The sequence below is a fragment of the Anoplolepis gracilipes genome, chromosome 7 (assembly GCF_047496725.1).
Source record: "Anoplolepis gracilipes chromosome 7, ASM4749672v1, whole genome shotgun sequence".
Classification (NCBI taxonomy): Eukaryota; Metazoa; Arthropoda; class Insecta; order Hymenoptera; family Formicidae; genus Anoplolepis; species Anoplolepis gracilipes.
Window position 1 is genome coordinate 59,679 of NC_132976.1, and position 24,060 is coordinate 83,738.

At 32.9% G+C, this 24,060-nt stretch overlaps 3 protein-coding genes across 17 annotated transcripts; 1 reads left to right on the forward strand and 2 right to left on the reverse strand.

The window, feature by feature from the left end:
• Nucleotides 1–508: 508 nt before the first annotated feature.
• Nucleotides 509–11,111, reverse strand: Slif (cationic amino acid transporter slimfast). 9 transcript variants are annotated; one of them, XM_072895591.1, is made up of 13 exons: nt 11,069–11,111; nt 10,858–10,935; nt 8,332–8,475; nt 5,838–6,082; nt 4,451–4,579; nt 4,102–4,362; nt 3,569–3,852; nt 3,235–3,472; nt 2,967–3,069; nt 2,680–2,840; nt 2,114–2,280; nt 1,367–1,475; nt 511–1,288 (listed from the first exon to the last, which is right to left on the reverse strand). In XM_072895591.1, exons 4-13 carry the CDS (start codon nt 6,067–6,069, stop codon nt 1,167–1,169), a joined length of 1,806 nt encoding a protein of 601 aa, XP_072751692.1. In that variant the 5' UTR covers nt 6,070–6,082; nt 8,332–8,475; nt 10,858–10,935; nt 11,069–11,111; the 3' UTR covers nt 511–1,166. The 9 variants fall into 9 exon arrangements, with proteins under 9 accessions (XP_072751695.1, XP_072751692.1, XP_072751690.1 ...); XM_072895589.1 differs by lacking the exons at nt 8,332–8,475; nt 11,069–11,111 and adding an exon at nt 8,138–8,287 and having other exon boundaries at nt 10,858–11,062; XM_072895590.1 differs by lacking the exon at nt 11,069–11,111 and having other exon boundaries at nt 8,332–8,455; nt 10,858–11,062.
• Nucleotides 11,112–11,967: 856 nt separating this feature from the next.
• Nucleotides 11,968–15,113, reverse strand: Ssl1 (general transcription factor IIH subunit 2 Ssl1). Of its 5 annotated transcripts, none has more exons than XM_072895307.1 (8): nt 14,966–15,113; nt 14,025–14,253; nt 13,698–13,899; nt 13,486–13,614; nt 13,189–13,362; nt 12,866–13,122; nt 12,413–12,662; nt 11,968–12,167 (listed from the first exon to the last, which is right to left on the reverse strand). In XM_072895307.1, exons 2-8 carry the CDS (start codon nt 14,084–14,086, stop codon nt 12,039–12,041), a joined length of 1,203 nt encoding a protein of 400 aa, XP_072751408.1. In that variant the 5' UTR covers nt 14,087–14,253; nt 14,966–15,113; the 3' UTR covers nt 11,968–12,038. The 5 variants fall into 5 exon arrangements, with proteins under 5 accessions (XP_072751408.1, XP_072751406.1, XP_072751409.1 ...); XM_072895305.1 differs by lacking the exon at nt 14,966–15,113 and adding an exon at nt 14,791–14,959; XM_072895308.1 differs by lacking the exon at nt 14,966–15,113 and adding an exon at nt 14,769–14,959.
• Nucleotides 15,114–15,793: 680 nt separating this feature from the next.
• Chro (chromodomain-containing protein chromator) lies at nt 15,794–24,030 on the forward strand. Of its 3 annotated transcripts, none has more exons than XM_072895302.1 (10): nt 15,794–15,933; nt 17,168–17,255; nt 17,469–17,611; nt 17,730–17,970; nt 18,776–18,951; nt 19,027–19,166; nt 19,254–19,463; nt 19,562–19,644; nt 20,090–22,609; nt 22,712–24,030. In XM_072895302.1, the coding sequence occupies exons 2-10, from the start codon at nt 17,201–17,203 to the stop codon at nt 22,807–22,809; spliced, it is 3,666 nt and encodes a 1,221-aa protein (XP_072751403.1). In that variant the 5' UTR covers nt 15,794–15,933; nt 17,168–17,200; the 3' UTR covers nt 22,810–24,030. The 3 variants fall into 3 exon arrangements, with proteins under 3 accessions (XP_072751403.1, XP_072751402.1, XP_072751404.1); XM_072895301.1 differs by lacking the exon at nt 15,794–15,933 and adding an exon at nt 15,944–16,414; XM_072895303.1 differs by lacking the exon at nt 15,794–15,933 and adding an exon at nt 16,628–16,783.
• Nucleotides 24,031–24,060: the final 30 nt, after the last annotated feature.

Genomic DNA, 24,060 nt, shown 5'->3' on the forward strand with positions numbered 1-24,060 from the left:
ATTAAAAATATTAATTTGTAATATAGGCATTCCAGTAATCGTGGAAATTTTGAATATTATCTATAAACTGTTTATTTTAATTTTTATCTTTCATATAAAGATTTCATATAGATTTATGACCGTTGATTATAATTAATGTGTCTGGTGTGTGTTTTTATAACAAGTCATTAATTTTATTTTGCGCTGCAAAAAAAACGAGTATAATTAATATTTTTAATATGTACAAAGATAGAGAGATTAAATAATAACGCATTATTGTAAAATAAGGCTTTATTTAAGAAAAGATAATTAATTATATACAATTATCTTACATATATTATATTGACTATTCCAATTATATTGTCAATGTATTAAATCGACATTATTCTATATATTAACGCATTTATTCTTACTTTACCAATGTAAAGAGCACAAGTTATTTCTATTTTATAAATAAATATCACATAATATGAAATGTGCTCTTTTATTATGTAACGCTTGCTATTATTAGTAATACTATTATTTATCATATAAATATATATATATATATATATATATATATGATTTTACTTTGTATCATAAAAATACATAAATACTGCTATATTATTTCTTTGTTGCTATGAATATGCAGACAAGATATGGAGGTTTTTTAAGTAAATATACAGACATCAATTAATTAATATATTAGATTCAACTGTCAATGAGGCATTGTAAAACAGGCAATCTCTAATTTTTATTATCCCAGTATTAAAAATGTATTATTTTATTATAGATATTAATTTATACATACATTTTAAATGATATAAGAACAACACACTTTAATCTGAAAGAAAAATTATAAAATTATCTTGTTTAGTTACGGAGTTCTAAGAAATTGGTCTCTCCTGTAAAATAGAGTCAAGTGAAGATTGCCGGTTTTGGTTCTAGACTCCTTGACTAAAGTCGTTGTTTCTTAAAAGTCTCAATCTGTTTCATATATCTAATAATAATATAATTAAAAAGTTAAAAAGAAGAGATGACATTTAATTATAATCTTAGTAGAGAAAGTAATTTGTGAAAAATAATAACTAAAGTAAAAGAATAATATTTCATAATTTTTGCTCTTGAATGATTAAGACGAACGTGTGCGTGTGTGCGCGTGCGTGGGCGGGCGGGCGTAAACACATACACACATACAAATTTAATGATCAAAACGATGTCACTATTCTAAACTTTTCCACATAAGTTTGTTGTAATTTCTTGCTATCCGCCTTATCTTTTTTACCTTGCTCACTGTGATTAATTCCATAAAATCCATAGATACAAAATCCTGTAAGGAATGGAAATTTACGTTTGATTAGGCATTTAGATTAATTATATGTCTTATAATTTTTTACATAAGATTTACCAATCAGTAACCAAGTAGCAAATCTAATCCATGTAAAGACGTCTAGTTGGAACATTAAATATATGTTTATAAAAATACTAAGACAGGGAATAAGTGGAACGAAAGGTACCTATAAACACAGAAATATATTAAATTGTATGCGTGCGTGTATCACATACATACATACATACATACACACACACATACACACACACACACACACACACACACACACACAAAGTGTCTGGTAATGATTGAAGAAACTAACGTTCGTGAGCATTAGGTAAAGCGCAGCAAACTGACTAGAAAAAGTTTTTTATCAAAAAATTTGCAATTTTCGCAATAATTATTGAAATATTAATTAAAAAAGTAGCGAATGAGCGCAGCTCTCTAAACTATACATATACATGATATACGCTCTAGTCTTGCCAGCGGTAGGTGTTGCACGGCAACAAAAAGTTTGACCAACACTTTTGTCCACTCGCTGATGATGACGTGTATTATGTATTCCGACTCTCGCCGACGCATATCTTTTTATCGCGTCTAGCTAGCTGTGCGAAACGCGCGCTCACTCGCCAATCTTTTTTAATTAATATTTCAATAATTATTGCAAAAATTACGAAATATATATATAAGGGAGATTTTTCTATTTGGTTTATCTGCGTTTTATCTTTGCACAAGCAGGTAAAATTGAACGGTTGGTTCAATCTTTACCGAACATCCTGTATATACAGGACTTTCGCCACATATCCTTTATCCTTTTCTTACCTTGAAAGATAATTTAGTCTTTTGTATTGGTTGCCTACCAATAGCGGCCAAGTTCAAGAAAAGAACAATCACAAATACAACTAGTATCACAGATATTACCACATTTCCTGCAAGCAGGTACGCGCTCATATTACTGATCAAAAACGTGATGATGCATATAACGATACCTGTAACGATAATTAAATTTTGCATATTGCAAGTGAATTCCTAGAGTTTAATACGTACATTTATATCATATATCTATAACATCACATTTATCACATTTCAATGTACCTTCTAATATGAATATTACTAATAATATATACATTAATTGCTAATGTTTTTGTTCCCGCTCAAAAAATCCCGTGCTGAAAGATCTGTTATTAAAGAGAAATTTTCTGCGTCTTTGTTCAACTTTCAATAAGTAACAAAAATAGAACGGTACAACCTGTAATCCGCGTAAACTGTAATGCGGGTAAACTTTTCTCTAATGCCGGATTAGAAGTACGCGATAATCTAATCAGTGCTCATCAACAATTAATATATATCAGTATAATTCATTTACATACAAATCTACATAAACTCACAAAGTAAGGCGATTCCGATATTTGCAATTCTATTAGAGAGTTCCGTTGGTTCCTTCTGATTATGTAAATTAAATAGTTCTTTAAATATATTTACAGATTGATAATCACTGCTCATTAACGGTATAGCAGGAGCGCTGTCAGAGTTTGTATCTTTTTGATATCTATAAAATAAAAACTTATATATTGTATAAATATTTTATATATATATATATATATATATATATATATATATATATATATATATATATATTCTCACTCGAAAAATATTTGTGTAAACGAACCATTACCTTAATATTAACACGCATATCGCTACTATTGTATATGCGAGTAAAGTGCCGATAGACATCATGTCAATCAATTGCTGCAAATTGAAGGCAAGTGTCATAAGACCTAGAACATAGAGTATAGTTTCTATCAAAGTTATTAACAGTAAATAAACAAGAATATCAAGATATGTGAGATATTCTTGTTTATTTACCTTTATTTATTTATATATATATATATATTTTTTTTTTCTTTTTCCTTTTTTCTCAAATCTAATAAGTTTTCACAAACCACTAAGTAAACCAGAGAGCAGCGTGCCATGTATAGGCGTCATAGTTTTAGAATGCACTTTGGAAAGAATCTTGAATATTATTCCGTCATTAGCCATGGCATATAATACACGCGGTAAAGGAAACATAGCGCCCAGAAGACTGGTACATAGCGCGAATACTGCGCCTATGTTGACGATCCATTTAATGACAGGCCATCCAATCTCGTCAAACGCGTGTGGAAACGGTGCGTCGGCATTCTAAACACACAAGTTTGCAAATTCTAAATGCATTCAGACTAGGTATTTTGTAAGTTTTAATTACGATTATAACAAGTTATAGCTTATAAATCATACTTGAGCGTAATAAGGCAGTATCATCGTAAGGACCGTAGAGATACCAAAATACGCTACAAATATAATAACGAGGGATAGTATGATCGCTAGAGGAATGTGACGCTGAGGATTCTTTGCTTCTTCGCCGGTGGTGGCGACGGTATCGAAACCGACGAATCCGTAAAAACATTTGGCCGCTCCGGTCATTACTCCACTGATACCAAATGGCATAAATCCGCCGGTTCCGCCATTTTTCACGGAATTTGGAATGTCCTTGGATGCGATGAACCAGTTTGATGAATCGGCTATAAGAATATTTAATGTATTTATTTTATTATTAATTATACACGTACAATCAGCGAGCATTATTAAATCTAAAAATTGTAAGGAAGAAATGTGCAAAACACTTATTATAAAAATATTATTTCCCTATCCATCCATCCGTCCATCCGTCCATCCGTCCATCCGTCCATCCGTCCATCCATCCCTCACGTAAAAGATGTGAAAGAGTAAGAATCTAAAATCTAGAGTTACAATTTAACTTACCAGCTTACCTTTTATCGACCCTGCGATAATAACGATTATGATCGTTATCAAGTTTATAACGGTAAATATATTGTTTAAGATCGACGACTCCCTTACTCCTACGCACAATAGTACTACTAGTAGCATGACCATTGCAAAGGCGAAAAAATCGGGATACTCTGACAGAAAAGATATATCTATGGGCATAAGAGAACGCAGAGTATTACCCATGACATTTCCTGTCAATGCATCGATATAATTACTGAGCCCACGAGCAACGCTCGCTGTACCTGTGAAAAATCATTCCGTGGCATATTATACATGTATGTAAATGTAAACAAAATCGGCTTTTTTTCTTTATTTCACACATACACTCACCAATTACGTATTCTAAAATTAAATTCCATCCTATCACGAAGGCAATAAACTCTCCTACTGTTACATAACTATAAACATACGCTGAACCGGCTTTCGGCACTCTCGCTGCAAATTCCGCGTAGCACATACCTACAATGTACAATACCTATATGTATCCTGCGTGTATAAAACACATATATATAAATAAATAAATACATATTTATATACAGGGTGTTCGACAACAGGACAAAATTTAAAGAGTGATTCTACATGATAAAATGAGACAAAAATCAAGAATAACAAAATTGTTATGAAGGTTTCGTTTTTTTAGTTAAATTTTGTCTCACCTGTTGTCGAACATTTTGTTATATAAACTCATCTATATATAAATATATATATATATATATATATATATATATATATATATATATATATATATATATATATAAACTCTCCTCACAAAAATGAGAGAAACACATAATTTTTCTTAAAACAAAATAGATAAAATTCAGTCTGCTGTAACTTTTAAAAATGAATAAAATTTCGATTCAAAGGGTTCTAAAGCTTTAAATCTCTACTTTCGAAAAGTCACTATTATTTTTGTATTTCTGTAAGTTTAATAATTTTTACATATAGCAAACTACAAGCTGGACAAAATTTTGACTTTGATCGCTCAATAATTCCTAAATAATTAAAACTCATCGTACCGCGATTCAAAAAATAGATTCTCAAAGCTAAAACTTTGCTCTATCGAATTGTATAATTGTCAAATTTTTAAAAAATATAGACATAATGCAAATGGATAAAAATAACGTAAAAATTATTAACAACGATATTTCCTTTCATTTTAACCGAGAAAATAATTAGAACAACAACAAAAAATTTATTCTTTGCGTTCTTTTTTGTATTTCTAACAATAAGTAAGTATTGTGAATTTGAAAAAAATTTGCCGAATAGCTATGAGATTTTTTTTCATAGATTTTTTCCTAACCACTATGTTATAAAATAAAAACGTACAAGGAATTATGAAAATGCTTAATTTAATAGAAAAAATAAAATTCAACGAAATGTTAAAAAATGAGTTTTCAGTGTATTGTGACATTTCATTGACCTCTACTAACAATAAATATCAGCAAAAATAAAAAATTTTTTTAAATTTCTGTTTACCGAAAGTACTGCGCACGGTTTTTATAGAAATTAAATTTCGGTTTCTGATGTATTCTTAATTTTTAATTTGTTTAAAATTAAACAATTTCACAATTTTTTGTACGTTTTGCTCTATAAAAGCACAGCCACTAAGAAAAGTTTCATAGCTATTCGGAATGGTGGCTGTTTTAGAACAAACATGTAAAGTTTAGACATATTTATAAATGTATTTGTAAAGGTAATTCTGAGACATTTTTTTTACCTGCGAAAGCAGACGCAATGGCAGCAATGAGGAAAGAGATACAAACGGCAGGGCCAGCTGTGTCTTTGGCCACGCTTCCAGCAAGAACGTAAACGCCTAAACCGAGAGTCGCACCTACGCCGAGTGCGGTTAAATCAAATAGACCAAGGACTCGTGCCAATTGTTCATCTTTTACCTCTTCAGGCTCTTCTACGCGCTTTCGCGACAACGTTTTCCACAACCGGCTCGTCATACTGACTCAGTTCCTGCATATATTATTTTAATCGAAAGTGCAAAATATTATTCCCAAATTACTATACCGAGTGTCCGGTAAAGATTGAATCAACGCTCGTGGGCAGCATAGAGCGCATTAAACTGAACATAAAAGTCTTTTACCATTTTGCGATTTTCGCAATAATTACTGAGAAATTAATTAAAAAATATCGACCAATTCGTGTAAGTATTAGCACGTGGCGAGAAAAGCCAGCAGCCAGCAGCCAGCTCGCTGTCAGCTGTCACGCGGTTGCTAGTCGCGCGTCGCGCGCATAGTAACACCTTGTAACAGCGGGCTGTCTCTTTTCGCAGAGCTCTAAATAATATATTGGTCGATACTTTTTAATTAATTTCTCAATAATTATTGCGAAAATTGCAAAATGGTAAAGGACTTTTCTGTTCACGAACGTTGATTCAATCTTTACCGGACACTCTGTATTTTGTATATAATAGCTCTATCTCTATAGTATGCATAATGTACGAATTAATAATCTATTAAAGATATGGTAACTGTATAAAAGTGTAAAGAGGTCAGAATATTGTGCATGCACGCACGCACGCACGCACGCACGCACGCACGCACGCACGCACGCACGCACGCACGCATGCACACATTTTTAAATATTTTTTTTTCCCCGCTATCTTATGCATAATTCAAGAACAACTCTAACAAGAATTCTTGCAAAATTATATTCTTGCAAAATGATTGGTGTTGTGCAACGATACCAATTAAAGATGAAAGCAACTATAGCCGCCAAGGAGATGTGAAATATATATATATATGCGTAATTCGAACTTGAAGAATTTTTTTCTCACTTATTAACGTTTGTTTTATATGTCCGATAGCAGAAAAACACACGTCAAGAATATGCTACTTATTATTATTAAACAAAAGAAATTTATTAATAAAAAATACATCAAATAGTAAAAATTGAGAACACAAAAAAAAAAAAAAAAAAAAAAAAAATTCCAAGTTGTGTTTATAAAAAATATATCTAATTTAGAAAGAATAATACAATAATTTAGAAAAAATCTACAAATCTCAATTTTTATAAAAGTATTAAATCAAATCACGTGCAAAGACGCAACGTTGTTGCCATTTGCACAATATTCGACCTTGATGTCACTTTCTCTATTTTCGATTTTTTTTTTTCATACATCCCATTGTTCCGTTACATTTTTTTTTTGCTCAAAACTTAATTTGTATTAATATATATATATATATATATATATATATATATATGTATATATATATATATATATATATATATAAAACTTGATATTTTTACATTATATATACTATACTACATAGAACTATTATATTATATAATATAAAAACTAAAAATACAAAAACACACACGCTAAAGTTTTAACAATATTCAAGCAATAATGATATATATGACAATGATCTGAGAATTTCTAGAATGATCTAGAAATCTAATTTGAGCAATGGAAATTTGTCTTGCAAATATTCTAACTTAATTATATGTATTCAACAAGCACAATTACGATCCTTTCTGACAATGAGCGAGTAAAATCTTATCTTTTTATAGCGGTAAGTTTCGAAAAATGTAATCTTAGTCTTTGTGTGATAGTCATTATCAAAATTTATGTCCAGATATCCTCTAATTGCAAAAGCGATTGATATTACAAGAATAAGCGGCTCTTAGGCCGGTGTTCATAGTTCGTCCTTATTTTTAACATCATCTTAAGTCGTGTTTAGGTCGTCTTAAGACTCCGTTCAGATTTCTTAAAAATCTGTTCCAATCAGATGATTGAATGAATAAATCTTAAGACTTTACTTAAGATGATTTAAAATATAAAAAAATATAAAACGCACTACGAATACCGTTAATCGTATAATGTGTAAAACACATTTGTTAGCAACTGTTAATAAAATAATAACATGAACTGGTATATGCATCACATAAAATAATAAGTGTATATACACTTTCTTCGTGAGAATTGAATAGTTTGGTAAGATTATATCTGTGTGTGGGTTTTGTAATTTTTTTCAGTACAAGTAGAAGAATAAAGTACAGTCGGACCTCTTATCCTACGACATTTTCGGTCCGGAATCTTCCCCTTAAACTTCTGATCCTACGACAAAAATTTGAAAGTGGAGGTATAATTCCCCTTTCGCGGTTGCAGCATGAGAGGATTTTTTGTCGTAGGATAAGAGGTCTGATTTTAGAGATCTGTAATTTTATAAAAAACATTATATATATTTCAAGATAAATACCGTATAAAATGAACACCTACAATATATTTGACTTTTCAATTGAAGTCTAATATGCACTCGACTGATAATCGTATAAAATCAAATAATGGTTCTCCCTCTCATCGCGTTTATAAAACGAGTTTACCTTGAATCAAATCGTTTAAGCTAGAAAGAGCAAATGTTTATTAACTGTCTCTTTGCTCATTTAGTTTCACATCAAGAGTTATATGCACGTATTCCACTCATGCAAGTAGATTATAGATATTACACTTAAGAAAAAGATGCTCTATCAATCTAAAAAGTCAATCCATAAATTTTTTCTATATTTTTTGAATAAAGTGTCACAGAAAAGTTTATTTTGTTAAAAAGAACAATTTTAAATCTATCAAGTTTAATTATTTCAAGATTAATGGTAAAAAGTAATCAGATTATTCTATTTACAAGTATAATATATATAAAAAAAGCACACATAATTTATAATACATAGTCTTTATTGATAGTTAGTAAACATCTACTTGAATTATCTGTCTAAATATGTATGTACATATATAAAACATATACAAAAGCGAAACAATTCCCTTACCATAAAAAATCTTTTGCTACATTCTCTTTCACAAGATAATATACTTATAGTATTGTTTTATCGTTTATTCAGAATATTTATTTAATTCTTTTAAAAAAAGTTCTTTATTAAGACTTTCTAATTTTTTAAAATATTTTTATTCGAAATTAGAGATTTTTAAGATACAACTTTGAAATGATTTTAGATCGTGTGTGCGTGTTTTTTAATTTTTATTCATACGATTACGAAGGAATAATGAAGAGCTATATATGTATAATAATAAGTTACGAAATAATTTAAATGTTAAATTAAAAAAAAGTAATGACAAAAATGACTTTCTTATTAAAAAGATAAGCGTTTTTCACTTGGATAAGATGTTCATTGTTTCTATTTTGTTTACCAAGAATTTTAATAATCATATTATATTAAAATAAAATTATAATATGATAAAAAAGAATAAAAAAGAATTCAAAGTAAAAGAAAATTCTCTTAAAATTCTTAATTTTTTTTTAAGGAATAGAGACAGATATATCCTGGTTTAGAAAATAATAATGTATTGCTAATAATCTTGATTCAAAGTTTCATGTAAATGCTATTGCGTTTAAGCAACAATTATCATGTACATATATATAGATGGATTACACAATTATAGAGTTCAAATATAAACGTTTTACGGAAATCATTACGTCAAGTTTTTATAGCTTTCCTGTCACAATTTGAACGGACCTTGAGTTACTTAACGTCTCTTATAAAGCGGCGATAACCACCGACAGTCATATATATCTGCTCAAACATCGACAAAAAAAAAAAAAGATTTTCTTTGTTCATATAATTAATCTTTTTCAATATATTTGACTATAATATGTAAAATTCAACTGTCGTGAATATGTTGTGAAATGTCTAATTTTATTCAAATTATGTATCCGAAAACTTACACTGTCAATAAATATACGCATATCTGTCTCACACACACACACACACACACACACACCACACACACACACACACACACACACACACACACACACACACACACACACACACACACACACACTCACACACACGAGCCACGCGCATAAAAAATGCAATCGAGCTAAAAGAATATAATGAATAACGATTATATACTTAAATAAAATGTATACCATTATTGATCATTCTTTCAACTAAAAAAGAAAATGTAAAAAATAGCATTTATCGTCAAATCAGTTATCTCTAATTTATATATACATATAATGCTATATATTTATATACTGTTAGTAAGTATATATATGTGCATATATTATTGTGTAATAAAATAATCATTGTGATAATATCTATACTTATTGTTTGCTGCTATCATCATTATATAAATTATATAAAATATAAAATATTAGAATTATGGAAAGAGAAAATATATATGATTACAGAGGGATATAACATGCGTTTTACTTTATTTTGACAAGATATATTAATTATTGCAAAAAGAGCAAAAAGAGAACATTATTATTTTAGATATCAACTAATTTTAAAGCATTACAATAATTTACATTTTTAATGAAAAGTAACGTGCAATGTGATCAAACATATAGGAGTATATATCTCATCATATATATATATATATATATATATATATATATATATATATATATATATATATATTCAATATTAATATAAATTTTCGATATACTCGATATTTTAGATTGTTCTTCAACAAGTACGTATGTTATACATTATTTATCCCTGCCCCGTTAACTTTCACAAAATATTTATGCGCAAAACATGTAACAATCTATATGTTTACATTCCTATTAACATTGTCACATCCATGCTCGTGCGTGATATAGTTTTGTTTTTTTTTCCTTTTCTCTATTATAAGAATCTTTCAAAATAATATATATCTTATTCATAACAAGCAAAATGCAATTAATAGAACAAGTTTGTTTTGACATTGAAATTCATAAATAAAAACACATAACAATAATATATATATATATAAATAGGCTTACCTATTCTGAAGATAAAATGAAAATATCTGAATAAATTGCACAAAATAATATACGTCGTACACGGTGAAACTTGATCAACTATAAATATAGATCAATATATAAATGAATGATGTGAATCAAATTACGGATGCGGATCAACGGTTACAACCAACAATCACGTATCGCTGAACGATCGCAAATTAATAACGTACTGTAATCTCACGATACTCACTTTCCACCTGCTTGAGGTCTGCGCACAGTCAGTAAGAGTAATAAGTTTCAATATTCCCCCCACCCCCACCATATCATTGAAGTAGGACTTTTGCATTACGTTATTTGAAATTGGATGCTGCCGAGTGGCAGATACTCTTGTTATCGCAAAATTCCAATCACGTACCAACAACATTCGTATAGATTCGTATTATATTATTTTTATATATAATAATTATATTAATATATATATATATATATATATATATATATATATATATATGTATATATCGATTATACAGAAAATACATATATCTTTCAAATTGTTTTGCAGGATTTTTATGTAACTTTTATTTCGTTTTATTATTCAGATTAATTCTGTTTTATCATTCCATCAAAACGATAAAATCATAAATCACATATATAGAAGGATATACGTATAATATATGTATATATACATATATAATGTACACACAGGATATTTACATAGGATAGACATATATAATGTACCAAGGATGTTTTAAATAGTTTTTAATAGAATATTTTACTTGCTGGGCGTGGTCGTGCACACAAAACGCAGACAAATGCTGTATTTAGAGACATGTATTTATATGTACATAAATTTTTTTATCAGTAAAAATACTTGTGTAGACATTTATAAAATGGTTTTTTTTAATTCGGTACATATATATATATATATATATATATATATATATATATATATATATATATATATATATATAAACTGGCATTAATTCTAGAGTTTTTGTTTATTTTTAATTACTTTTATTTATTTATAATTTAAAAAACTTACTTAAACTGTCTTACTAAAAATCAAAAAAATATGTTTCCATATATTTTCATTCTTATTTACCATTTTGCAAATTCTAGCACGTTAATACTATTAAATTAATTAATACATTATTCTGTTATGTAGTATTATTTTTATTGCTCTTTGGCAACACTTATCTACAATTTACTAAATAGACTTTTTAAAATTTTTCTGTAGATTTGTACGTTGCAGGATTTGTTGCACAACCAGGACACGTGTGTAAGACTTCATGAATAAATATCTCACAGTCTAAACAAAACGTTTGATCACATTTTTCACAAGTATAGACCTAAAAGTAAAAATACAAATGACACATTATTCTCTCTTTGAAATATTTAAATATTGCATTGATTTCTTTCGAAAAAACTTTAAAATTTTTTTCATTTCAATTATATATAGATATCTCTTTTCACTTTACATTCAACTTTTAATATATATATATATATATCACAAAAATTTCCAATTTTAATAAAATTATCTTGTTATTATGAAAATTATATAATTCTGCAACGCAATTTATGAGAGAAACGATACCTTTTTATCCTTTTGCATAAGAGTTTTTTGACAACCAAAGCAGAAGGAATGGTTGCCTTCAAACGCAACTTCTTTAAAAGGTTCGACGGGAAATAGGTAATGATACGATCGTGCTAAATGTGGAGCAGATACTAAAGTAAGACCGCAAGCTCTACATTCGACAGGAATCTCACAATGCTTACTAAAGCACTGAGGACAAAGATAGCCAGTACTCATAAGTTTTACCGATTCATCAGAGTTCTCTGCATGGCTGAAAAAAATAATGAAAAAAATAAAGAGAAAAAAGTAAAAAATAAAATTTTAATGTATAATATAATGTATGATGTATATGTATATCAGAAAATTTTTAATACTATTAAAACTGTTATATTAAAGAGTACCACTTATAACACATACATACATACATACGTATAGAAAAATAGAGACACATATCATTATAAATTGTGCACTTACCACATACATACTGTCATAGATGTGTCCGATGCACTAGAGTGTAAGGCATGATGAGGAAATCCCATTTTTACAAGCGCTGCATCTAATCGCGTTGCTGCAGGTGGAGGATCTATATGTGCGTTTAATTGCTCTTTGTAATGCTTATCATCTAGCGCAACACCGTGTTCGCCACCAGTAATGTTTGCCATTCGTTTACAAATATATAATTCGGCGGCCAATCCTATTACGTTGCATCTGATACCATCCAATTTCATATTCTGAAACAATCTTCATGTTAAGAGAAGCCTTAAAGCAAATAATATCATATACAATAAAGCGCATACTTGTATTGTTTCATTGATATCTCCTGGATCACAAGTAGTAAGAGCCCCGATAATTATCAATATCTCTTTACTAGCATGAGATGGTAATAATTTCAATGACTTCATAGCTAATTCCAAAGAATTTTGCAAGGAAGGTTCACCAGTTACCACAGTTTGTTGTAAAGCTCGTAATTCCTACAATAAATTTTATATATATATATATATATATATATATATATATATGCACACATACATGATACAATCTAAAACGAGATATTTGGAATAGGAAATAAAAGGTAAAAAAATTAAGATGATTACCTTAACGTGCTTTTTTGAGTTGCCAGCTAAATCGCTAATCTTCTCAGCCCTTTTATTTCTAGTTATAATAACACCTAATTGACTTATAGGATTTTGATAGAAGAATTCTTCGATAAAGTCTTCTAGAAGCTTTGGACAAATATTTAACAATGTGCATATAAAAATATACATTTATATATTATAAGTAAATAATCGATAACCTTTTGTCATACCTTTAAAGAACATAGGAATCGAGTTGGTTTTAAATCTTGATTCGACATTGATTCAGAGGCATCTAAGATGACATAAAGATGTCTCATCATTCCTAATCGAGTACCCTGCTTTCTTTCCAACTGACGTTTTCTCTTGGCATTATGAATAATGTCTGCGACAGATGCTTCCAATAATCCATGATCATCCTCCTTGATTGCTTCCCTAAATTAAAAATATATTAATTAGATTATTGGATCAATGTAAATATAACATTTTTATTTACATGTTGAAGACAAGAGAAAGAATATCAACGTTAAACATAAATAATTTTTAATGTGAAAACATACCATGTCTTTTCATAACCAGTCTCCCAACGATATTCCTTTTCCTCAGACTCTTCTTCTGCCATAATTTATTATACAAAATAAAATATTTTATGGCAAAAAGATGGAGAGATATTATTATAAGCAAAAAAACAAAACTTTCTACGCATGTGGTTATAATAATTTTTTTTTTGCTGGTTTTAATGTTTCCAACAGTGCACGCAGGCTTTCTAACAGCTTTAACTTTAGTCTTCTGAAAAAGAAAAAAATGTTTTTTTTTCTTCCCCTCTCTCTCTCTTGAATTATTGTTATTCGTATTTACTAATAAATAAAAGATAATTTTCATATTCTATTTCCACTCTTGTATTCACTTCCATACATACACCACATCTACATTACAAAATAAACGTTAAATCCTTTTAATTCATAACATGTCGTGTGTGTTATTAATACAGTTTTTCTTAATTAAAATAATATTTATATACATTTAAATTACAATGATTTGCCCTTAATCAAATAATGAATTCTCCATATTTGTTTATATGCCATTAAATGATGGATAGAAATCTTTTTTGTCATATACAAATTTTTAAAATAAAGAGTACGTACGCCTTTATAAAATTTCCTTTCCTTTCTACTTACTTTACTTTAGTGTTATCAAACATTGTCGATTTAAATTCGCTTCTTAAATATATCAAAGATAAACAAATGTCACTCGAAAAACTATAGGTTAATGTTTATATATATCGTGTGATAATCTAAACGCACATAAGTCTGAAAAAAATCTCACCCGAGATGATCCGTATGATAAATTCTGTATGTGTATATAATACGGATAGGTAAATATATAAGAAAAGCTAAATAAGATATATATTTATTTAGAAATCACTTTGATATTTGTAAATTTAATGGACATGGTAAACATTCAATTTCTCGTACATACTGTACAATCCGTACACACATACCTTAAGCCGGTTCTACGATAGGTGGGAGCTGGAGCTGGGTGCGTGCTGGGTCGTAAGACCGGGTCTACAATAGCTTTAATAAGCCTGAAGTCGTAAGAAATGAACCAATCATATTCATTATTCTTCTCTAAAGATAAAATTGATATAAAATTGATTGGCTACCGCCAATACCGTCGGAAAAGTTTTCCGTTGTACTGCTTACTACCAGCACGAGCTCTGATTGGCTGCTGTTTTTCTGCTTTCTGCTTTTTCGCCAAAGTCTGAATCCGGCCTAAAGTCAACCGATTGGTGATTGGTTAAGTCTTTCGACATCCGACTTATACGACAGCTATTGTAGAACCGACCTAATGGATTTTATACGACAACTGCGAATAAAAACGATAAAAAGAGTGAAAAATGTAGAAATAACTAATTGATAATCAAAGTCTACCGTATTGTAACTTGTAGCGCATACTACAATTTCCCTATGAAGTCCTTTTAAGGGACTAGGTTTCCTTGTCACACGCGTGATCAAGTATGTCTGTCTCTTTCTCGTAACTCGACACAGCTTAAATTTAAATAATGGAATAATGCGCAGTCCGCAGTCCAATATAGTATATGGTTTATGCAGCTGACAGCTGAGCTATAAACAGAGATTGCACACACATCTCTTTCTCTTTTGCACGATTCCGATGAAATATGGCGGAACTCTTCTTACGACATAACTCGGATGAAAACTTTTCTAGGCCGAATAGTAGATATAGAGTATGATAATATGTAAGAAAATAGGAGATCGGTGGCGGCCAACCGCCAGCCACCAGCCGCCAGCCGCCAGCCGTCAGCCGCCACTGGTCGCCACAGGCCACGGTCCACCATGGCGCTACTGTCGGCCGACGCGGTCGCTGGTCGCTGTTTTCGTCTTGCCTCACACGACGACGAGCAATTTTCCAGACTGAGGAAAATCTAGCCGTTCGCCGGCTTCGCCGTGTGTAAGTGAACATCGTTGATCTTCTTCCATGATCATGTCGTTATTAATCGCGTTAGCGCGCGCGTCACGGTGTGTTCGAAAAGTATTCACGTAAAGACAGGAAGTGAGTAACTCTTGTAGAAAAGTATCGGCCACGAGAGCCATCTTTGACGAGCATCGGCTTGCTCGTTAAAGACAGAGGAGACGTCGAGACCTTATAGTTTGCCATTGACGACGACGACGACGACGACGACGACGACGACGACGACGACGACGAATAATAATAATAGTAACGATAAAGAAAACAACGCCGAGATATCGCATCGGCATCGTTATCAAATGCTTTTTATATTTCTATCTCGATCATCACTGTATCTCATATACATCTCGGCAAATTATTTTCTCGCTTGATACATAAAGTTCGTAAGACAAGCCGCGCTGCGGAGCTGCGGGGCTGCGGGGCTGCGAGTTGTGGCTGCGGATCGTGGCGGGAACAAGTGCATGTGAGTGTTCTTTGTTCCTTCGTTTGTAATATTTACCCTACAACTGGCTGCGTTTACAATAGGATCGCACCTTGTCGATCCTACATATTTAGAAGCACTGTGCGTCCTTATGCGGGAAAATTCGTTTAATTTATAAACATTGGTAAAATATAACAATGTAGCTGAACACTCTGGGTCATCAGCAGTCGCGAACGTGATACGTGATACGCGCGACTCTCTTGTCTCTCGTCTCGTGAGAGGTGAGACGAGAGACGAGAGACGTGAGCGCGCCAAGTGTAAGCGCGCGCGTGCACAAGAGAATCGCCATGCTATCGGTGTTCGGTGTTCGGTGCTCGGTGCTCAGTGCTCGGTGCTACACATTAAGATCAGGTATGGCGCGACTGTCTCTCTTTAGAGAGAGAGGGAAAAAACACTCCTCACCGTTCGATCGCAGGTTGCCGGCATACTCCGAACGCCGAGCTGTGTATTTGAATTTTTCTATCGCTATCGTGAAACTGACAGCGCGTACTCGTCGATCGCTTCAGTTTTCTTTTTTTTTTTTCGAAGAAACTAGTGAAAAATCTCATGTTCGAGGTTTACAAAGCTCGTTTGTAGGCGCCGGGTGTCGCGCGTGAAAAAGACAGCTCGAACTCTGTTTTCAATCGCGCGCAATTTCGATATATTATACGAAACAAATATTTCTGTGCTATTCTTCTTACGTGCGCTCCTATAGAGTTGTGACCATTTTTTTTAACGGTACTACTTCATTTTTAGAAGAAAAGATTGCGGAACAAACATATACACAGAATGGAAGGAGACGATGGCCCTTCGGCTATCAGTAGTAAACCTACCGTCATCAAAGGTAATTACTCTCTGCCAGCATTGAGATTTACGCATAACTTTCACATCTTTATGTACATTTTTTTTTTGTTTTTCTTTTTGTTTGTTTTCTAATTGTTACTTATTTGAAACTTTATATATTTAAAGTAGAATATTTTTTAATATTTTTTTGACAACAACTTCCTTTTTCCATCACCGTCTGTTTATCTTTCTTATTTTTACCTACCTCTTTTAGCGGCACAAGAGCAAATGGGACGATTAGACGTATTAGTATGCGGACAGTGTCATTCTGTCTTTCACTTCATTGAGGAGTTTCAAGAACATCGTGCAAAAGAGGGAGCTTGCTCCAAAGTGTCACATTTTCGTGAAAATAATGACGTTTGTATTTTCATGTTTAAAATTTCCTTACACATTTGTAGTTAACTTAGCTATATCTTCTTTTTTTTTTTTTTCTTTTCTTTTTTTCTTTTGCAAAATTAATACGAAACCTTTACAGAATGGACAAAAAGCACAAGTTTGGGCATTCTTGTTATGGAAAGATTCGCAAATCCAACAAGAAGGTTCGGACAAGGATGCGACTAATGCTTGGAAACTCTACCAAAAATGGTGTAAAATGGATACGCATGTAAGAGATTCATGGATCACAGCGGGAAAGACTATACAAACTTTTACAAAAATTAGTAATGCAAAGATGCAGGATACACCGATACAAGTTCAAACAAATACTAATATCGAAGGTAATATAATGTATATATATTTATTTACACGTCATTCATTTACACATACATCCGTACATATACATATATACATATACATACACACACATATGTGTATATATAATGTGTATACAGGGTATACTCCAGGCAATAACTCCTATGTATCATTTCTTGTGTATGCAAATAGAGCAGGTCGTAATTTGTAGAGCGTTTCTCCCAAAATTTTGACACGCACTTAGCGATCATATAATGGAGAGTTGTCTTCTCTTGTGTGTCTAGCAATTGCAGAAATAGACTGTCTTTTTTCGTTGCGTGCCGATACTCGCGCGAATTGATCGATCTTTTTTAATCAATTTCGCAATAACTTTTACAAAAATCGTAAAAACCTTTTCTTCTCGATTTAACCTGCTCTATCTGCACACATCTGAGAGGTGATGTGGTTACTACCAGACATCCTGTATGAAATCACTGCATATATAAAATTATTGTACATATTAAAATGTTTATATAGTAATTGAAAAAGGATTGTGTTTCCTTTCACGACTATAATTAATATACATATTATTAGCGTTGTAGAATTCATAGTGCGCATATTCTAATACTTAAGTCTGGTTTTGTGTCCTCTTAAGACTCTGTTTAATCAATCAGATGACCGAATGGAATCTTAAGACCTTAAAACGATCTTAAATATAAGAATGGACTATACTTATGGACATATGTATAGACACACATATATTTTTAATACATGAGAGTATAACGAGAGAGATACTATATTTATAATTGAATATATTCATATTATCTTGTATTCCTTTATATACACTTATAGGTGCCAAACCGATAATAGTACGCAAAATTATTAGAAATGGACAACCAGAAGAAACGAGTGAAGCCAAAAAAGATGCCACTAAATTACTAGACACGAAAACACAAAAGAATGAATCTATAGAAATGGAAACAGATAAAAAAGAAAAACCAAAACTGAAACCTTCAATTAAGCCTAAGGTCTTACCTATCATTTATATAAAAAACAAAAATTATATGTTTTCGGATTTGCTTAATTTTTTTATATTTCTGTAGAACAAGTCTGGCAAGCCACCTACCGAAGAAGATGCGGAATCAAGCAACGAAGAATATATTGTCGAGAAGATTTTAGCTAAACGTTTTAATCCAAAAAAGAGATGCCCGGAATTTTTAATCAAATGGGAAGGCTACGCACAGTGAGTGAATCCTATCAATCTTTATTATCTTTCTCTTCTTCTTCAAGAGTTTCTAATAATGAATTCTGAATATGTAAAACTTTATAGTGAAAATAATACATGGGAGTCTGCAGAGGCTGTAGCAACTTGCAAAAATATGTTGGAAGAATTTGAGCGGAATCTCGCTAAACAAAAAGAGCTTAAAGCAGCTCAACAACAAACTAATGTAAAAGTCATAGGACGTGCAAGTTTACCAGCACAAAAACCAGTAATGAAAGTTGAAGTCAAGCCTGGACCGAGTACGGCTACTCAAGCGGGGTGAGACGGCTTTGCTCTTTTATAATTGTTGAAATATGATTACAAAAAATTCAATTTTATCGATAGGTACCCAATAATTTGTTACTTTGTATATATAGGCGCCCAATGCGATCTAGTAAATCAAAAGCAATGGATCAAGTGAAGCAATGGTGTGGCTCGATGAAAGAGGAGGATAACGAACGTATGTATATATATATATATATATATTTATTTATTTATTTATTTATTTATTTATTTATTTATTTATTTATATACACACGAGAGGAAGTTTAAAAGTAAAATTTTCACCACGTACTTTTTTTTTAATACTAAATTGTGGGGAAAGTACTTTACATCTTTCAAATATATCCTTATTTGTCTAGGCAGTGGTAACTTGTCCATGCATTAAAACTAACCGATCATTTTTTATCTCATGCTCGACATTATATTTGAAAGATGAGTACTTTATCAAAATCAAGTATAAAAAAAGTTGGGAAAAAATTGGAAATCTTACTTTTTGATTTCTTCTCATATATTTATTGAAATAGTAAAATTTCTCTTAATATTAAACTCTTTAGATATTGTCTTAAAATTAATATATTTATATGTACATAATTATGTATGTAATACTATATGTAAAAATATAGTATTAGGTAAAAGGAGAATCGACGATTCGGAGAGCGACTCGGAAGATGGTGGAAGCAGCGCTGCAAAAAGGGCTAAAGCCGATACAGGCAGCGATGACGAATGGACTGGAGAATCGGACAGTGATTCGAGAATGGGTCGTAGCGATATGATTCAACGTGCGTTCAATCGCGCTAATGCGCAGTCTAATGGATCCAATAGAGCGTCAGTTTCATCCACGGACTTGGCAACCTCGTTGGGATTACAATCTCCCGAAGGAGCGAAATCTAACCAGCCACCTGTTTTAGTAGCCAACGCTAAAGGAGTTGTTAAAGTCGATCCCAAACAGATGCCAAATTTAACTTCTGGCGTTTACGTAATGTCGCGAAAAGATGGTATCATTAAGTTAGATTCATCGCCTAGCGGCAAACTGGCGGTTAAAGGATCCCCGACGACCCAAGGTGTGTTAATGGTCCAAAATCGGGATAATATAGCGAGGAAACAAGTAATCTCGACATCGCAATCGAATTCAATGACTCCTGCGATGAAAGTTGTTTCAAAGATGGATGGGAATCAAGTAGTAACGCAGATGAAAGTGGTCACCTCCAAGCCTATTACGGCGAAAACGTCGGCTGGCGTACAAAAGACGGAGCCTATAAAGATACAGCCGAAACCAGATCCATCGCAATTACAACAAATACATGTTGTTACTGCAATGTCAGGACCGATAGCTTTGCAACCGAGAATAACTACAGGCATAAGACCCGCTCCCGTCACGCCTCAGCGAACGGCCGACGGGCGTCCTCTATTACCTAGACCGGCATTGCGCGCAACAACAGCAACGAGCGTTCTCGGTACCATTCGCACGCCCGTCAGAGCACCAGCACCGAGACAGATTCAAGCGCAACCGACGCGTCCTGTATTGCAGAAGCGTGCTACGACGACGACGACGGTCATAAATACGCAGTCGGTTTCGCCGAGTGCCATCGGCACGCCGGTCGCGCAAATCAGGCCGAAATTTACAGTGCTTACAACACCCGCGCAATCCAAACAGGTGATTAAAACTGGAACTAGTCCAGTGCAACAACAAGCACAAACGAAACAATCTCCGAAGACGCCAGTGAATAAGGCACAGTCGTTATTATCTCCGCAGCAAAAGTTACTAATGGCAAAGAGGAAGGCCCAAGAGGCAGCGGGTATAATTAAACCAGGTGCTCGTGGACTTTTGGCGGGTGCGCGTACAGGTGGTACAACCGTGGGACGAGGCAGGGTGAAAGTAGGCGAGACACCTTCGGCAGTTGCTCAAGCAGGAACAAAACTCAAGGAAAGCAAACTAGCGGAAGGTGATGGACTTCATATGGAGTTTCATGAAGTCGGTTCGGAAGAGAGCAGCAGCGATGGCGAGCCTGACTTACCGCCTCCTTCCGAATCTGACATCGTTACAGCTCCCGAGCCTGACAGTCCGCCACGTCCATTTACATTGTGCCCTCTTACGGGACGTATAATCGGTCCGGACGGCGAGCCGATTGAGCAAACGGCGGAGCAACCAGAGTCCGAATCGACTACATCACCTTCGAATACCGCAACGTTATCGACTGCGATGAAAGCAACCACTACTGTGTCTGAAACTATGACCGCAACAGACGCCGTTACTGCTATCACTAATACCATCACCACCACCACCACCACCACCACTACCACCATAACCACCAGCACTACAACCACCACTACTACCGTCCCCGCGACCGCCACCACCACCACCACTACCACCACCACCGCCGCCGCCGCCGCCGCCGAATTGGTCTTACCTTCTCTTGACTCACTCACAGAAAGCGGTATTATGAGAGTCGAGATGAGTCCTGGCGGAACAACCGGTACTATTGTCCAAACTAGCGAACCAACAGCGCAAATTAATCTATCGAATGTAACGGTACCTGCACCGGATTTACCATGTTTGGACGATACCGTTTCTACAATACCAACCACTCCCGCATCTACCCCTTTGACAGAGAACACGAGCCCCGTTGAAACAGCCATCACTACGGCACTGTCGGCTGTTACAGTAGCTACATCCACCGTTACCATGTCAGTAACGTCGGCTGACGCCAAGATTGAAGATAAGATATCGGAAGAAAGAAAAGTGACGACAGACGACGCATCCAATCTGGTTACTATAGCGGAACACGGTGTCGTCTATCAAGTCACAGGCCAAGCAGAGGACGGACAGACGCTCTTGGTTACGCGCGGTGCCGATGGTGAACAGCAATGCGTATATGTAACTACTGAACAGCAAGGAGACGATGGTTCTGTCTTGACATTGGATCACGCGGTTGCCGAGGCCGTAGCGCAGCTAATCCCTGACCAGGTAAATCTCACTCCCCAGTTTTACGTAAAAGAGGATGGAGCGGAATCGACCGAAAATTCGATGGTGATGTCTATAATGGATAACGCGAACGCGACCGATGTAACTGGGGCTCAAGAGGATAATGATGGACAGGCACAAGTTGTAGCTCAAGTAGTACAAGCTGAAGAACCTACTCCAGGTAAATGTGACATTCTTGACTCTCACTTTCTCTATTTCAAATAAAAACTAGTTACTGTATATATTTATCCAAGTTTACATTTGTAATTGTCTGATTATTCAGGAGGAACTAGGAGAGTAGTACTACTCTTACCGGATGGAAATTTAATGATGACCGAAGTTGACGAAGAACAATACGCTGCATTGGAACTTGACAAGTGAAGACATAATTTTGACACATGTTAAAGAAATATCACGGCAATGCATCGAATTACACGTTATACGCAAATTCTACGTTAGAAACGTGATCGTGAATTGTGTGTATATATATATACATATATATATATATATATATAGGAACGTTCACTTCTCATAAAATTACACATTGGTGACGTCTTATAATAATCAGCGACTACAAACTAGATATTATATGTAAAGTGAAGAAATAAATAGCTAACATACTGTAAAAAAAATCAGCATTAAGAAAAATCTAAATTTTAGATCAGAGTACATTTTAGAAATATATGTTTCAGTGTAAAACACACTTTACTGATATCTCCATTTTCGTGTTTAACTTTTCTGGCATGAAATATAGCGCGCGCGCATACACACACACACACACACACCCACACACACACACCCACACCCACGTGGAATATAAAAATAAAATTACTTTCAATGGAGTAACGTCATTATAGTACGTATGAAATAAGCATTGTATTTGTAGGATAGTAAAATATAATATGGGGTTTTATATTTTCCAATCAAATAAGCTTTGCTAAAAAAGAAAAAATCTTATTCCATGCATACAAAGTCCAAAGGCGATGATATAAAACATTTATCATGTCGGACACATCTGTCTAAACTTTAGAGATTTATTTCACTGGTAAAACGTGTGAAAAAAGAATAGCAAAGTATTTATCAGAATTATTATTACTTTTTTTTTCTTCTTTTTTAAACTTGTACCTGTGCATTGAATATGGCTAAGATGGAATATTCTTGTATGTATTTTTGTGTCTGCCCTTATCTTATATTCATTATATGATTGTGACACATGTCTTATAATGGATTCAATTGGGTGCACTAGTATACAAATTAAAAAAAATGCAAGATTTAAATCGGCACACATACTTTCTAATTTACATAAAAAACATATGTGTGCTTTGTAAACTCAAAATATCAAATATATAGAATTCTACTAAATATAATTAATTACTTACGATGTCAACGTCTGAACAGTTTGAACTCGCTTTATATATATATATATATATATGCCATTACATACATATATATTACATTAATTTACGTTAATATATGGCAGTTTTAAATGTGCTCCAGTGTATATTACTGGTATATTTACTGGTGCATCCAATCGAATTCGCTATTACATTACATGGACTATGTATGCTTATCTGTAGAATAAATAAATGCACTCTAACAAAACACTTATAATTTCTGAATCTATATAGCTTA